Here is an 18,422-nt window from a genome sequence, read left to right as displayed (position 1 = left end):
CAAGGACCTACTGTATAGCATAGGGAACTCTGCTCAATACTCTGTAATAACCTAAATGGGAAAAGAATTTGAAAAAGAATAGGTACATGTACATGTATAATTGAATCTCTCTGCTGTACACCTGAAACTAACACAACATTGTTAATCAACTATACTCTAGTATAAGATAAAAATTAAAAAAGAAATAAAGTAGAGGGAGAGAAATTGTTTCCTGTTTAGCTCTACTTTAGAAAAATAAACAAAAGCAAAGGAACAAAAACAATGTGTTTTTTATTTAAAGGAATAAGATACAAAAAGATCTAACACATCTTTCTAAATAAACATCTAGAAACAAGCTTTTTAAATAAGGAAAAAAATTTTTTTGAAAATAGGATTTTATAAAGTATATTTGTTTAAATTTTAGATTGTCCTCTTATAACCTCCCTGAGACAGAAACAACTTGTCATTGTGAGATACAGTCATAATCCCATTACCACATTTAAGATGGGTTGTAGCCTTGACACATAGTGTCCTTGATAGCAAAATTAAAATGGCAAATGACAATTACATTTTCCATATGTAAATTTTATCCTTTGAAAGAGGCACCTAGAGATTTTGACTTCTTTTAGTAAAATACATATTAATCATAATTGCTTGATACTATTCATTTTACAAAAGAAATGAAAAAAAATCTGATTATATTTTTAGTTGTTGACAAAAACTTGACCGGGTAGATCAGTAGACTGCATTTTCTGTAAACATTATTAGAATCTCTGCATGCCTCTCTTAGTATCACAGTGGACTTATGGATTTTTGCCTTATTTGGTCTCAGCTAATTTCATTTAATCAGCTGCAGAATGATGATGACTAAGGCTCAAAATCTCATGATGTGGCCATCAGTGGGCCTGCCAGGGTTCTTCCTTTCCCTTCTTAGAACTAGCATGAACATCTTGGAAAGCATCTTTGGGTCTTGGTAATATTGTTTCGAATGATTTTGTTTGAGCCCCTGCTGTAAGACTTCCAATCAGCTACCGTCATGGCAGCATTGGTTCCTCTCTGTGAAAAATAGTACTAGACTCCAAAGTGGGGGGTGTAGAGGAGCCTATCAGTTGTAATGCTTTGGGTCAGGTGAAATGAGGACTGAAGTGTGTTTCCTGGGCTTGGGTCTTAGGGAATCGTTTATTGATGAGCTTTGCAGGAGCAGTTGCTGGGTAGTGATGAGTACAGAAACCTGAACTAGACCTGGACAAATGCATGAGAGGTAGGGATATGGGCACCAGAATGGTAGACCCTTATTTCAGGGAGGTTGATTTTGAATGGGAGGAAAGTACATAATGCAAGAAGGGGATAGCAGCTTTGGAGGGAATTTATTTTTTGCTTTGCTCTGGTTTTTGGTTTTGTTTCAAGCCGGGGCCAGGGTTGGGGTAGCGGGGAAAGGAATTGAGCATATTTTTAGGCTACAGAGAGGAAGCCAATATAGAGAGTGAGTAAAAGTACAGGAGAGGACTTTTTTTTTTCAAGTCAGAAACAAAAACAAAGGGGAAATACAGGAAATAAATAACCAGTGAAACAAGCTGTGGCCTGACCCTTTTAGCAGCAATACAGCTTAGGGATTGAGCTCGCATGTTGAAGAAAGAAAACAGTATCACTTGCAGACTCTAGGGAAATTTTGTTAACCTTAAGATAGTATTTTGGTAAAAATGGGAACTGACAATATAAAAATCTCTAAAACACCCACTCCAAGTAAGAGACTTCTAGCTTAGAAAAAACGTTACATAGCTGAAGCTGTATTCTACATTACATTCTCTTCCTGGTCAGTGCTCCTATTACCATAACACTTATATATGTATAATAACCAGTGGGTTATTAAGAAAGATAGGAAGAACAAGCTTGCAAAATCATTCATTTCTAAAATGAATGTTTATTGACCACTGACTAGGTGGTGCAGTGGTGACAGAGTCCCTGCACCCATTGAGTTTGCATTCTCTTGGCTTTTCCCTCCAGTTTGGAGACATTTGTCTTTGAAAGCCTCATCTAGTGATCTTGCTTCTTGCAATTTGTTCACAACTTGAAGCTCACTATGTTCATTCCTCCTACTAGTGAGTCCACAAGTGAATCTGGGTCCTAATTCTTGGGACCAACAATAAAACTTAGATCCCTACATGTCCTCTCCAATGCCCAGGACCAATAGATGCAATGCATTAAATATTACAGTAATTCTATGTGTCATATAAGGGAAAGAAAAAGATCCCAGTTCTGTACACAAATATTACATAAGAAAATGAAAGTCGACTCCATCAAAAATTTGTTCCAGATCCTGTCCTAAATGTTTTATATTTATCTCATTTAATCCAGACAATAACTCTCTGAGGAAGATGATACTATTATCCTCATTCTAGAGATAAGGAAATGGAGTCTGGGAGAGATTAGGTAACTCCTTGGTGAAAGGCAGAGTCTATACACCATGCTACACTACCTCTTTTCTTCCTCATCTCCAGTTAAGGAAGTGCAAGGTGTCAGAGTGCCCTAAAAGCGTTATCCTAGGAGATAAAGGGAGGAGGGATAAGGCCAGGGTGTGTGTGAAATGCCTGCTGAATTCAGACTTTACCTCCCAAGGTGCCTGGCTACCTAAGTTCTATAACACTCACCTCAGTTCCATCTGAGTGCCCTTGAAGCCTAACCTAACTAAGGAGGACTATGTGGGGTCAGACATACTGTATGTCACTGATTATAAGATGAACCTTCTTTCACATTTTAACATCTCCTAAATCAAGATGTATCTTACCACCAATTAATAGCATCATATCACTGCGTCATAGTTTAATTGGCAACATTTTTCCTTTCCCGATGGTAGTCTTTTTTTTTTTTTTCCGATGGTAGTTTTGATTCTATGAAATATGGGGTAGATACCTTTGGGGGTGTAAGGGCCAGAAGCTGAAGGATTTCCTGCCTCATCACCCTAGTTTTCTCTGTGAAGAAGGACAGTAGGTCATCTTCTAGAGTGGAGGTGAAAATACACTGAGGCATGTGAGGAAGGAGAATGAGATTCTTGACTTCTCTCTTCCTCATACCACCGTCCTCTCCCATCCTCTGTCAATTTCCAAGTCTTAGGGCTTTGGCCTCCTCAAGAGCGTGCACGGATGTGTTCACTGTGGTGTCCCCAGTGCTTAGCACAGTGCCTGGCACATTATAGATGATCATTACATATTTATATTAATAAATGAATGAACACATGGCCCAAGAAAGTATGGAAGAGCCGAAGTGGAGAGTGGAAGAGGGCATTAACTAGCAACATGAGTAAGGATTATCCTGCAGACTGTTGCTCCAGCTGAGGTTCAAGACACTGGACCAGTTTGTACTGTAGCGTGCTTTTTTTCACTAGTTCTTGGCACTTCATATATAGAAATGGAGGAGTCAGAGGGCTTAACTGATTCAAATTAGGAGATTTGCAGGGTGAGTTCGATAGAGGCAAAAGGCTGAGAATGTCAAGAGTACAGATAAGGAAATAAGTCTTCTAATGTTGCTAGAGCACATCTGTGTTTACTTCTTGAGCTAAAATATGTATTTTTTTGCTTCTATTGTTTTAAAAATTACTTCCAGTTTGTTATTAGATCAGTTCAAACTCTCAACTATGTATTATTTCTTTACTAGACTGCATTCAGTAACTACTGTCTAGTGAATTAATTTTATTAACCTTTCTTTCAAAAGAAACTAATAGTGGATAAGGAAATTCTAGAAATAACCTATGAAATTATTTGGTGGTCTTCAAGCCATATTTTTTTCTACCTTTCAAATCACATACAGATAATCATGCTATCTGAGTAACTACAAACAGTGAATTTATGTGGATAGAGTTTAATATTGTAATGGAAGAAAATATAACAGTTAACCTGGTGCTAATTTAGTGATGAAGACTTATCGTTATTTTGCATAATTAGGTGTTTTTGGTAAATATACAAATAACTATCATCAATGTAATAGACTGAAAAATTTACATTCACTACACTCAGATCAGCTAAACATGCAACTATACTTCATAACCGAATGCAGAATAGCTCACTACCACTGTTTTGGCTGATGTGGGAAAATTTGAATGTACCAAATTAAGTTAACACAGTCAATTCTAGTTTAGAGCTAGTTTTTTGTGTGTGTTAAAGATTCAGTCACGTTCAGGGTTCCGCCTTCTTCCTCCCTCTTCTCCTCAGGTGTAAGCTAGGTCCCTGAAAGGACTTATTGTCTAGGCATCAAGAAAGGAGGGACTTTCAGTCCTGATGCCATTCACTGTCCTTGTCCTTACTGGACTCCAGCTCAGGTAGGAAGCTTCTGTGAGGTTCCATGTAGCCGTCATTTTGGGGTTTGTTTATTACCAAGATGATCTAGAACAGAGCTACTCAAAGTGTGGTCTGTGGACCAGCTGCATCAACCTCCCACATAGTCTGGGAGCTTAATGGAAATGTACATTCTCAAGACTACCCCCAGACCTAGTGAATCCGAATCTCTGGGATTCTGCATTGTGCCCAGGAATCTGCATTTTTAATTGCTCTCCTGGTGACTCTGATGCACCCTAAAGTTTGAGAAGCTTTGTTCTAGAAGATTTTCTAACTTTCAGCTGAGATATTATGACAAGATTGTAGTTTTAATTAGTAGCAATTATAATTATAGATAAACGAAATGTCCCTGAGGCATACAGAGGTATATAACAAGGAGGTATTAATCTTGATGCGAATAGAGTGGCTGGGGTAAAAAAAAAAAAGAGGTTTAGATGACCACAGGACGTGATGAATGCAGAAGGTACCTGGGAACATGGGATTGAAAGAATAAAGAGAATTGGGAATGGATCGAAGGAGAAGCATGTTTTAGATGCTTACTATTATAACAGTTTACTAACTTCTTTTGGGCTGTGTCTAACTATGGTTCTCTTAAAAATAAGCAATGAGGGGGTAATTTTAGGATTAGAGATTTAGATAAGTACTCTATCCAGAGAAATATTACACAAACTTTAGATATTACTTATGCTAGTAGGCAAATCTGGACCTTATTCTCCACTCGCCACATGCACACCTAAACACTTTGTTTTTAATTGATAATCATAGATTTATTCAATGGGGCAAGGAGGGGAGTGATCTGACCTCGTTCATTACCTCCTTTTGGCAGAAGTGTTTGTCGGCATTGAGATCTAGTCATAACTTCATTTCCTTTGGGGTAGCTCAGTGGGCAAGTGCTTCTTTTAGAGGCCTTTAGTGGGAATATTAAACAACAAACTGGTCTACTTTTGGAAAGAGAAGTTTTTAATAGAATCTTTATAAGCATTATATAATCTATTGTTTCAGTTTGCAAAGATGTCCTTTTGCAAAATGTACTCACAGATCTTAGTGTGACTTAGGATCAATAGACAATAATCTCATGAGAAAGGGAAGCAAATAATAGATTGCTATAGAGAGAGACAGTCCTCCTTGGGCTCCCTATTCGCTTACACATCTTGCTAGGTGTGCCAAGAATCAAGAATGTAAGGCCCTGACCACCCTTTTTTTCCCCCATTTTTTTTAAACTGAGACTTTACATTTTTAGAGCAGTTTTAGGTTCACAGCAAAATTGAGGGGGGAGGTACAGAGATTTCCCATTTAATCCTCCCCCTCACAGATGCATAGCCTTCCCTGTTACCAACATCTCCAGCCAGAGTGGTACATTTGTTGCAACTGATGAACATACACTGATACATACATCATCATCACCCAAAGTCCATTGTCCACATTACGGTTCACTCTTGGTGTTGTACATTCTGTGTGTTTGGACAAATGTATAATGTCATGTATCCACTATTACAGTATCATACAGAGTATTTTCACTGCCCTAAAAATCCTCTGTGCTCTGCCTATTCATCCCTCTCTCCCCTCAAACCCCTGGCAACCTCTGATAGTTATACTATCTCTACTCTTTTGCCTTTTCTATTATGTCATATAGCTGGGATCATATGGTATGTAGCCTATATTGCCTTCTTTTACTTAGTAATGTGCATTTGTTTCCTCTATATTTTGTCATGGCTTAATAGCACATTTCTTTTTAGTGCTGAGTAATATTTCATTGTCTGGATATGCCACAATTTATTTATACATTCACCTACTGAAGGACCTCTTGGTTACTTCCAAGTTTTGGCAGTTATGAAGACAGCTGCTATAACCATCCATGTGCAGGTTTTTGAGTGGACATAAGTTTTCATCTCATTTGGAGAAATACCAAAGAGCATGATTGCTGGATAGTATGGTAAGAGTATGTTTAGTTATGTAAAAAGCCTCCAAACTGTCTTCCAAAGTGGCTGTACCTTGTTGCGTTCCCATAAGCAATGAATGAGAGTTCCTGTTGCTCCACATCCTCACCAGCATTTGGTGTTGTCAGTGTTCTGGAGTTTGACCATTCTAATAGGTGTGTAGTGGTATCTCATTGTGTTTTAATTTCCATTTCTCTAATGACATATGATGTGGAGGATCTTTTCATATGCTTATTTGCCATCTGTATATCTTCTTTGGTGAGGTATCTGTTAAGGTCTTTAGCCCATTTTAAAATGAGATTGTTTATTTTTTATTGTTAAGTTTTAAGAGTTCTTTGTATATTTTGGATGACAGTCCTTTTTCAGATGTGTATTTTGCAAATACTTTCTCTCAGTCTGTAGCTTCTCATTCTCTTGACATTACCTTTCACAGAGCAGAAGCTTATCAATTACTTGTATCATGGATCATGCCTTTGGTATTTTGGGGGGGGGGGTTCTTTAATGAAAATTTGTATTTTGAAATAACTGTAGGTTTTCATGCAGTTGTATGAAATAATAAAGATTCTATGTACCCTTTACTCTGTTTCCCACAATGATAACATCTTGCAAAACTGTGCTATAGTATCACAACCAGGGTATTGGCATTGATACAGTTAAGATGCAGAACTTTTGTATCACTGCAAGTATTCCTTATGCTTCACTCTTAAAGCCACACTCCTTTCCATCCTGCCTTCAACCCCTCTTTAACTCTCTGCCTTTGGTATTTAAAATGTCATTTCCATATCCAAATTTATCTAGGTTTTCTCCTATGTTATCTTATAGGAGCTTCATAGTTTTACATTTTATATTTAGGTCTGTGATCCATTTCGAGTTAATTTTTGTGAAGGGTATAAGGTTTGTGTGGCCACTCTTTACCTGGGCCATTTCTCTGGTTTGTGGTGAGAAACCTTGAGGAATGAGGTAATGTTTCCTTTCTGGATGTACAGCAGACTTAGCAGATTTGGTTACTGCTTGCTATAAAAGTAAGGGATTTCCTAATCTCAGTGCTGCTTTCTTTGAAATGCAGCTCACTTGAATGTAAGAGTCTCTGGGCCCTCTGCATTGCCCTTGTGGGTCCTGAGGTCAAGGAGAACAAGAACCAACATAAATAAGCTGGTGATCACATTGCTTAATTTGCTGTGAGTAATAAAGTCCTCTGTCTCTTATGCAAGAATCATGTGTCTTCTGCCAGCAACCATGAAACAGGAACAGATTAATTCATTAGCTCGTATGTTGGGTAAAATCAAATAATAAAATGACAATTGTATGGTGAGAATTAGAGAGCTTTCAGCCTCTGAAAGGGGATTTTTTCAAGGGTTTCCCAAAGAAGGTTGTTAGAAAGGGAACAAAAACAGGAGGTAGTAGTAGGGTATAGAGGATATTGAGAAGTTAAAATATAAATATTTGAGGGGGTGTTTTATGTCGTAGATGGCTATACACATACATCTCTTATACAGACAGTTCTCTAAGTTGTTTTGGAAAAGGAGAGAACAGTATTCCTTTTCTAATAGTTTCTTGCCTTTAAATCGGTTTCAGTTGTTTCGAGGGGTTATAAACAGTGGCACAGCAGATCTCCATAATCTGTACTCGTGGCCCGTGTAATCAGATCACACACTTTACTGCCAAGGTAAATTTAGCTTGTTTCATTTGGGGAGCAGTAACATTTGCTATTTAGGCTTTCTTTCTTTTTTTTTTTTTTTCTTTTTAATATAGCCACAGATCAAAGTCTATAACAGTAACTTTTCCATAACACTGGAGGGTATAAACACCTGGGGTAAAAAAGTGTTCAAGTGAAAGAAGAATGAGTTAGTAGGCTAGGGGTGTGGAGGGCAGCTACTTAGAGAGTTCCAAGTGAAGGACTGTACAGAGATCATATATGTTACTGCCTTCATCCTGCTGTTTTCATGTCCCTTGATTTGTTGGCTGTCTCCTCGAACATAATGAAGTTAGAATACACATTCCACAGTCACATGATTTGCAGCTTTTCAAAAAGAAGAACCACTGAACAATTTTATTCTAAACTGATGTCATTAGATTCTAGAATCTGCTATCATCATATACTGTGTTATTGCCATGTTAATTCTACATGCAGCTTAAGCATTCAGCTTCTAACCTGTTCCACCTACACAGGGCATTTTATGGCTCAAAGATGATGGCTTAGAAAAGAAGAGAGAGATTTACTTTGGATTAAATTCAATATGGGAAAATGCTTAAGGTAAGCCTTTAAAAAGAAAAAAGCACTTCTCCATATGTTTCATGTGCTAAAGAACATTGAAATACTCATAAACCAAGCTCTAATGCTTCCTTTAGTTTCCCACAATAACTGAATATCTGGACTATCTGGATATTTATCTGAAATATTCTCTCCAGAGAGGTTCTGCTTATCCATGGTTAATATTTTAAAATGCATTAGTCAGTAGGGTATACATTTATTGTACTTATTAACTCCTTTAAATATAGTAGTTTAATAGTCTCCAACAGACATTATGACAATTATTTTCAAAACAGGGAAGTTCTACCTTTTCCTTCAGGGAATCCTTTTGTTTTGGTGCCCCCTCATATGTTTTCCCTGACCTTTCTTTGTGCCTGCTTGCCTGAGTCTTTCAATTTATCTTCCCAAGGTTTAATAGAGTGGGCAGGTACTGTGTAGGTAGTTAACAATAATCTTTTAGACTTACGCATTTTTTGGGGTACATCTGTGTGGCTATCAACTTCAGCTGTCTTAATTTCTTATTCCCTATTGTTTCCATATTGCTAAGGTGGCTATTACTCTACAGGAGGCTTGGCAGGTTTCCACCTGTGCTCCCTATTTTTTTTTCCTCATTTGACACTTTTTCTCACTCTAGCCGCTGCCAAGAGGACCAGAGCTTCCAACCAAAATGTCCTGCAGTTCAAGTTACTTCAGACCTCCTGCACCGTGGAGCCTCTTCTATTACTCAATCAACAAAATCTCTTGATTTTAAAACAGCTCACCCTGCAATGCGTAGAGGCAGTTCACCTAGAGGAAGTAAAATTTCCTCTTCTTCATCAAATACATCTTCTTACTCAGCTTTCTTTGGAAGAAGACATTCTTTATTTGCTAAATTTCAGAAAAGCAGTGTTTTCCTTCATTCTGGACAAAGTAGAGCTAACTTTGATTCTGAAGAAAAAAGAAGCTTCAGTGATTTAAAATCACCCTCAGAACATTTTCGTTTCAGATCTGGAAGTCTTTTCTCTGCCCCGAAACTAAATATAATTTCCTGTTATGAGAGTACTAGTACTTTCTTTGATCCTCAATCAAGTAGTCAATGCATATTTAATCCAAATGAAATTGAAATCATTTCTAAAATCTCAAGTATTAATCATGCTAAAAAATATATAAGCTCTTATTCTCCTGAATATAACACTAAATATTTTATGAATTCTGAAACAGAAGCTAATTCCTCAGCCTGTCGGAACACTGTTGCTAGCATCTGTCAAAGCCCAACGACCATGCTTACTCTTCCAGCTATCATTTCCTGTTCTTCTCAACAACATGGAGTTGCCAGTGATATTCAAGAGAGAGACCAGTTAAGGAGCAATTCTTTTCATCCTGCTTCTCAAAGTCACAGTAGAAATAATTCTCCAGCTATGGTTCAACAGCATGCCTCTCAAAGCGTACTCTTCCCTGTTCTCCATAATGCTGGATTTACTTCATTTTATAAAAATGCTAGTAGCTTTACCCCATTTCAAAATGAAGTTACCTCAGATCCCTTTGAAGATGAAAACAAAGCTATCTCGTCTAAAGATGAAAGACAAATCTTCACCTAATGAAATTCCTAAAATAAGATCACCTGAGACTTTACCGTCTCTTAGAAGGGCAGCTCAAATCAGAAGCTTTCCCACCAGGCATACTATATAGCCTGTAGAAATCACACTTAGTTTTCATAGATGTCTCCTCCCTTAGTAAACTTCACTGTAGTAAAAGAGCTCTACATTACCGTCTAAATTTAACTTTAATTTTTGTATTTTTTGAAAGATAGTTTACTAACATTGTTGGGATATGGAAGTCAAAGATTATTCATGTTTCAGGCTTTTAACAGATTTACTGCTTATGGATTGACTAGTCCCAAATTTTTGAGTGACTATTATAATACTTTTGTGGTCTGAAAATAATATCAAGCTTTGATATATAGGTCTTCTTAATGTATTACATTCTTTGAGAGTTTAACATCTTCTTTCATTCTACTCTAATCATTAAAATGGTATTCCTCTGTAATCTATAGAGCTATATTAATCAGTTCACAAATTCCCATTTATATCAGCTTTGCTAGCCATATTTCTCATGCCAAACATCCCACTCACTGATAGTGTTTTTACTAATACAGGGATCAAATCATAAGTAAAAACATATTGCAGTTGGAAATAGGCAGAATATATTGAAACCAGATATTTTAATTAGTTTTAATACACAATTATATAGGTATATGTCTCAGAATTCAGAAAACTCTGAAATCAGAGATTTTTATGTCTTTTTATTTTTTTATTTTCTTATTTTTTAGAACTTTTATTGAGATACAGTTAACATATAATAAACTGCATATTTTAGAGTGTACTATTTGATATCCGAATCTCCCAATTCATCCCCCCCAACCCTCCCTGCTTTGCACACTTAGTGTCCATATTTTTGTTCTCTACATCTGTGTCTCTATTTCTGCCTTGCAAACTGGTTGATGTGTACCATTTTTCTATAGTCCACATATATGTGTTAATATACAATATTCGTTTTTCTCTTTCTGACTCACTTCACTCTGTATGACAGTCTCTAGGTCAATCCATGTCTCTACAAACATCCCAGTTTCATTGCTGTTTACAGCTGAGTAATATTCCATTGTATATATGTACCACATCTTTTTTATCCATTCATCTGTTGATGGACATTTAGGTTGCTTCCATATCCTGGCTATTGTAAATAGTGCTGCAATGAACACTGGAGTGCATGTGTCTTTTTGAATTATGGTGTTCTCTGGGTATATGCCCAGCAGTGGGATTGCTGGGTCATATGGTAGTTCTATTTTTAGTTTTGCAAGGAACCTCCATACTGTTCTCCATAGTGGCTGTATCAATTTACATTCCCACCAACAGTGCAAGAGCATTCCCTTTTCTCCACACCTTCTCCAGCATTTACTGTTTGTAGATTTTCTGATGATGCCAATTCTGACTGGTGTGAGGTGATACGTCATTGTCGTTTTGATTTGCATTTCTCTAATAATTAGTGATGTTGAGCAGCTTTTCATGGGCCTCTTGGCCATCTGTGTGTCTTCTTTGGAGAAATGCCTATTTAGGTCTTCTGCCCGTTTTTGGATTGGGTTGTTTGTTTTTTTGATATTGAGCTGGATGAACTGTTTATATATTTTGGAGATTAATCCTTTGTCTATTGATTTGTTTGCAAATATCTTCTCCCAATCTAAGGGTTGTCTTTTCATCTTGTTTATAGTTTCCTTTGCTGTGCAGAAGCTTTGAAGTTTCCTTAGGTCCCACTTATTTATTTTTGTTTTTATTTCCATTACTCTAGGGGATGGATCAAAAAAGATCTTGCTGTTATTTACGTTGAAGAGTGTTCTTCCTGTTTTCCTCTAGGAGTTTTATCGTGTCTGGCCTTACATGTAGGTCTTTTATCCATTTTGAGTTTATTTTTGTGTATGGTGTTAAAGAATGTTCTAATTTCATTATTTTACATGTAGCTGACCAATTTTCCCAGCACCACTTATTGAAGAGGCTGCCTTTTCTCCATTGTATATCCTTGCCTCCTTTGTCATAGATTAGTTGACCGTAGTTTATCTCTGGGCTTTCTATCTTGTTCCATTGATCTGTATTTCTGTTTTTGTGCCAGTACCATACTGTCTTGATCACTGTAGCCTTGTAATATAGCCTGAAGTCAGGAAGCCTGATTCCACCAACTCCGTCTTTCCTTCTCAAGATTGCTTTGGTTATTCGGGGTCTTTTGCGTTTCCATGCAAATCATAAAATATCTTGTTCTAGTTCTGTGAAAAACACCATTGGTAATTTGATAGGGATCGCATTGAATCTGTAAATTGTTTTCAGTAGTATAGTCATTTTCACAATGTTGATTCTTCCAATCCAAGAACATGGTATGTCCCTCCATCTCTTTGTGTTGTCTTTGATTTCTTTCGTTAGTGTCTTATAGTTTTCTGAGTACATGTCTTTTATCTCCTTGGTTAGGTTTATTCCTAGGTATTTTATTCTTTTTGTTGCAATGGTGAATGAGATTGTTTCCTTAATTTCTCTTTCTGATCTTTCATTGTTAGTGTATAGAAATGCAAGGGATTTCTGTGTGTTAATTTTGTACCCTGCAATGTTACCGAATTCATTGATTAGCTCAAGCAGTTTTCTGGTGGCATCTTTAGGATTTTCTATGTATAGTATCATGTCATCTGCAAACAGTGACAGTTTTACTTCTTCTTTTCCAACTTGGATTCCTTTTATTTCTTTTTCTTCTCTGATTGCTGTGGCAAGGACTTCCAAAACTATGTTGAATAGTAGTGGTGAGAGTGGACATCCTTGTCGTGTTCCTGATCTTAGAGGAAATGCTACCAGTTTTTCACCATTGAGAATGATGTTTGCTGTGGGTTTGTCGTATATGGCCTTTATTATGTTGAGGTAGGTTCCCTCTATGCCCACCTTCTGGAGAGTTTTTATCATAAATGGGTGTTGAATTTTGTCAAAAGCTTTTTCTGCATCTATTGAGATGATCATGTGGTTTTTATCCTTCAGTTTGTTGATGTGATGTATCACATTGATTGATGTGCATATATTGAAGAATCCTTGCATTCCAGGGAAAACCCCACTTCATCATGGTGTATGATCCTTTTAATGTGTTGTTGGATTCTGTTGGCTAGTATTTTGTTGAGGATTTGTACATCTAAATTTCTCAGTGATATTGGTCTGTAATTTTCTTTTTTTGTAGTATCTTTGTCTGGTTTTGGTATCAGGGTGATGGTGGCTTCATAAAAAGAGTTTGGGAGTGTTCCTTCCTCTGCAATGTTTTGGAAGAGTTTGAGAAGGATGGGTGTTAGCTCTTCTCTAAATGTTTGATAAAATTCACCTGTGAATCCATCTGGTCCTGGACTTTCATTTGTTGGGAGATTTTTAATCACAGTTTCAATTTCATTCCTTGTGATTGGTCTGTTCATATTTTCTGTGTCTTCCTGATTCAGTCTTGGAAGGTTATACCTTTCTAAGAATTTATCCATTTCTTCCAGGTTATCCAATTTATTGGCATATAGTTGCTTGTAGTAGTCTCTCATGATCTTTTGTATTTCTGTGGTGTCCATTGTAACTTCTCCTTTTTCATTTCTAATTGTATTGATTTGAGTCCTCTCCCTCTTTTTCTTGATGAGTCTTGCTAGAGATTTATCGATTTTATTTATCTTCTCAAAGAACCAGCTTTTAGTTTTATTCATTTTTGCTATTGTTTTCTTTGTTTCTATTTCATTTATTTCTGCTCTGATCTTTATGATTTCTCTCCATCTACTAACTCTGGGTTTTGTTTGCTCTTCTTTCTCTAGTTCTTTAGGTGTAAGGTTAGATTGTTTATTTGGAATGTTTCTTGTTTCTTGAGGTAGGATTGTATTGCTATAAACTTCCCTCTTAGAACTGCCTTTGCTGCATCCCATAGGTTTTGGATCATTGTGTTTTCATTGTCATTTTTCTCTAGGTATTTTTTGATTTCCTCTTTGATTTCTTCAGTGATCTCTTGGTTATTTAGTAGCGTATTGTTTAGTCTCCATGTGTTTGTGTTTTTTACAGTTTTTTTCCTGTAATTGATTTCTAATCTCATAGCATTGTGGTCAGAAAAGATGCTTGATATGATTTCAATTTTCTTGAATTTACCAAGGCTTGATTTATGACCCAAAATGTGATCTATCCTGGAGAATGTTCCATGTGCACTTGAGAAGAACGCGTAATCTGCTATTTTTGGTGTAATGTCCTATAGATATCTATTAAATCAAGCTGATTTATTGTGTTATTTAAAGCTTGTGTTTCCTTATTAATTTTCTGTGTGGATGATCTGTCCATTGGTGTAAGTGGGGTGTTAAAGTCCCCTGCTATGATTGTGTCACTGTTGATTTCCTCTTTCATAGTTGTTAGCATTTGCTTTATGTATTGAGGTGCCCCTATATTGGGTGCATATATATTTATAATTGTTATCTCCTCTTTTTGGATTGATCCCTTGATCTTTATGTAATGTCCTTTCTTGTCTCTTGTAACATTTTTTTATTTTAAAGTCTATTTTATCTGATATGAGTATTGCTACTCCAGCTTTCTTTTGATTTCCATTTGCATATAATATCTTTTTCCATCCCCTCACTTTCAGTCTGTATGTGTCCCTAGGTCTGAAATGGGTCTCTTGTAGAAAGCATATATATGAGTCTTGTTTTTGTATCCATTCAGCCAGTCTGTGTCTTTTGGTTGGGGCATTTAGTTCATTTACATTCAAGGTAATTATCAATATGTATGTTCCTATTACCATTTTCTTAATTGTTTTATTTTTGTTTTTGTAGGTCCTTTTCTTCTCTTATGTTTCCCGCTTAAAGAAGTTCCTTTAGCATTTGTTGTAGGGCTGGTTTGGTGGTGCTGAATTCTCTTAGCTGTTGCTTGTCTGTAAAGCTTTTGATTTCTCCATCAAATCTGAATGAGATCCTTGCTAGATAGAGTATTCTTGGTTGTAGGTTCTTCCCTTTCATCACTTGAAATATATCATGCCACTCCCTTCTGGCTTGCAGGGTTTCTGCTGAGAAATCAGCTGTTACCCTTACGGGAGTTCCCTTGGATGTTGTTTGTCATTTCTCCCTTGTTGCTTTGAATAACATTTCTCTGTCTTTAATTTTTGTCAGCTTGACTACTATATGTCTTGGTGTGTTTCTCTTTGGATTTATCCTGCCTGGGACTCTCTGTGTTTCCTGGACTTGGGTAGCTATTTCCTTTCCCATGTTAGGGAAGTTTTCAACTATAATCTCTTCCAATATTTCCTCGGGTCCTTTCTCTCTCTCTTCTCCTTCTGGGACCCCTATAATGCGAATGTTGGTGCATTTAACTATGTCGCAGAGGTCTCTTAGGCTGTCTTCAGTTCTTTTCATTCTTTTTTCTTTATTCTTTTCCATATCAGTGATTATCACCATTCTGTCTTCCATCTCACTTATTCGCCCTTCTGCCTCAGTTATTCTGCTCTTGGTTCCTTCTAGTGTATTTTTCATTTCAGTTATTGTGTTGCATATCTCTGTTTGTTTGGTCTTTAATTCTTTTAGGTCTTTGGTAAACTTTTCTTGTAACTTTTTGATCTTTGCATCCAATCTTTTTTCAAAGTCCTTGATCATCTTCAGCATCATTATTCTGAATTCTTTTTCTGGAAGGGTGCCTATATCCTCTTCATTTAGTTGTTTTTCTGGTATTTTATCTTGTCCCTTCATCTGGTACAAAGTCTTTTGCCTTTTCATTTTCTCTGTCTTTCTGTGGCTGTGCTTTTCAGTTTCATAAGTTGAAATACTGCTGATACTGCTTGATTCTGCTGTCTGCCCTCTTGTGGAGGAAGCTATCTAGGAGGCTCTTGGGTGCTTCCTGATGGGAGGGACTGATGGTGGGTTGGGCTGGGTGGGCGTAGCTCAGTAAAACTTTAATCCAATTTGGTGGGAAGAGCTCAGTGACGCTTTAATCTGCTTGTCTGCCAATGGATGGGGCTGTGTTTCCACCCTGTTGGATGTTTCGCCTGAGTCTACCCAGCACCGGAGCTTACAGGCTCTTTGGTAGGGCTAATGGCGGAGTCTGGGAGATCTCATGCCAATGAGCACTTCCCAGAACCCCTGCCACCAGTGCCCATCTCCTCGGTGAGCCACAGCTGCCCCCCACCTCTGCAGTCAACCCTCCACCACCAGCAGGTAGGTCTGGTTCAGTCTCCTCTGGGGTCACTGCTCCTTCCCCCTGGGTCCTGGTGAGCACACTTTTTTGTGTGCCCTCCAAGAGTGGAGTCTCCGTTTCCCCCAGTCCTGTGGAGGTCCTGCAATCAAATCCCACTGGCTTTCAAAGTCTGATAATCTGAGGGTTCCTCCCCCCGTTGCTGGACCCCCAAGTTAGGAAGCCTGACGTGGGGCTCAGAACCCTCACTTTAGTGGGTGGGCTTCTGTGGTATAACTGTTCTCCAGCTTGTGAGTCACCCACCCATCATTTATGGGATTTGATTTTAACGTGATTGTGCCCCTCCTACCATCTCATTGCAGCTTCTCCTTTGTCTCTGGATGTGCGGTGGTTTTTTTTGGTGAGTTCCAGTGTCTTTCTGTCGATGATTGTTCAGCAGTTAGTTGTAATTCCAGTGCTCTTGCAAGAGGGAGTGAGCGCATGTCCTCCTACTCCATCATCTTGATTCTTCTCTGTCTTTTTATTTTTAAAAGTGAAAATTTTCAGAGTTTTTCCAAAATTTTTAGTTTTAAAAAAATTTAAATAAAATTTTTATTTTAAAAAGTGTCTCCAAAATTTTCTTTTTGAAGTATTTAAATTTTTTCCACTATATTAAACAGTTTATAAATATATTTATCAGAATAACAAATGGAAATGCATTTAATAGTATTTAAAATATAATTGGTTTTTGTAGAGGAAAGAAATTTGTATTATTTTCAATTATTTGTCATAATAAAATGCCCCCTAAATTTATATCATTGTACTAAGATATTTTTACTTTTGTGTTTTTCTCCTCCTTTTAGCATCTATCATAAAATTTTTTTTTGCTGTTTTGATTTTTCAGTTCTGGTGAAATACAACAAAACTTATCATCTTAACCATTTTTAAATTCAGTGGCATTAAGTACATTCATATTGTTGTGCAACCATCATTATCATCTATCTTTAGAACTCTTTTCATCTTGCAAAAGTGAAATTCTACCCCCATTAAGCAATAACTTCACAATCCTCTCTTCCCCCAGCCTCTGACAACTGCTATTCTGCTTTCTATCTCTGTAAATTTGATTCCTCTAGTTGCCTTATATAAGTGGAATTGTATAGTATTTGTCTTTTTGTGACTGGCTTATTTCATTTAGCATAATGTTCTTAAGATCCATCCATATTGTAGTATGTGTCAGAATTTCCTTTTTTAAGGCCGAGTAGTATTCCATTGTATGTATATACCACTTGCTTATTCATTCATCTGTTGATGGACACTTTGGTTGCTTCTACCTTTTGGCTATTATGAATAATGCTGCTATGAAAATGGATGTATAACTATCTCTTCCAGATCCTGCTTTCAATTCTTTTGATTATATACCAGAAATGGAATTACCAGATCATATGATGATTCAATATTTAATTTTTTGAGGATTATTTGATTGATTCTTCTCTCCTCTTTTCCTAGTCAAGCTGGCTTAAAGTTTGTCAATTTTGTTAATCTTTGAAAAACCAGCTCTTGGTTTCATTGATTTTCTGGGGTTTTTTTCCCTCTCTACTATGTTTATTTCTGATCTAATCTTTATTATTTCTTTCCTGCTAGTTTTGGGTTTAATTTGCTCTTTTTCTAGTTCCTTAAGGTGTAAATTTAGGTTGTTGATTTGAGACCTTTCTTTTTAATGTAAGCATTTTAAAGCTGTAAGTTTCCCCCTTAGCACTGCTTTCACTACACCTTATATGTTTTGGTATGTTGTGTTTTCATTTTCTTTTGACTCAAGATATTTTCTAATTTCCCTTGTGATTTCTTCTTTGACCCATTGGTTGTTTAAGAGTGTGTTGTTTAATTTCCACACATTCGTGGATTCTCCAGTTTTCCTGCTGCTGTTGATTTTTAGTTTCATCTTATCACAATCAGAAAATATACTTTGTGTGATTTTAATCTTTTAAAATTTATTAAGACTTGTTTGTGGCCTAACATATGATCTATCCTGGAGAATGTTCCATGTGCATTTGAGGAAAAAAAATATGTATTCTGCCGTTGTTGAGAGGAGAATTTCATATTTTTTAGGTCATATTGGTCTATAGTAACATTCAAGTCCTCTGTTTCTTTATTGACCTTCTGTTTGAGTGTTCCAACCATTATTGAAAATGAGATACTGAAATTGCCTACTATTATTATGTTGCTGTCTATTTCTCCCTTCATTTATGCCAGTGTTTGCTTCATATATTTG

At 36.8% G+C, this 18,422-nt stretch overlaps 1 protein-coding gene across 2 annotated transcripts in view; it reads left to right on the top strand.

Moving 5' to 3' along the window:
- RMDN2 (regulator of microtubule dynamics 2) overlaps positions 1-18,422 on the top strand; it is an 82,999-nt gene that overhangs the window by 19,531 nt on the left and 45,046 nt on the right. The window contains exon 3 of one of the 2 annotated variants that reach the window (XM_057743263.1): positions 9,130-9,831. The exons of the other annotated variant lie outside the window; for it this stretch is intronic. Coding sequence (XP_057599246.1) covers positions 9,130-9,831 — 702 coding nt within the window. The remainder of the gene's footprint in view (positions 1-9,129; positions 9,832-18,422) is intronic. 2 annotated transcript variants of the gene reach the window in all.

This window comes from Hippopotamus amphibius, chromosome 7 (assembly GCF_030028045.1).
Source record: "Hippopotamus amphibius kiboko isolate mHipAmp2 chromosome 7, mHipAmp2.hap2, whole genome shotgun sequence".
NCBI lineage: Eukaryota > Metazoa > Chordata > Mammalia > Artiodactyla > Hippopotamidae > Hippopotamus > Hippopotamus amphibius.
The sequence above is the reverse complement of the archived record's forward strand: the minus strand, read 5'-3'. Positions and strand labels throughout refer to the sequence as shown.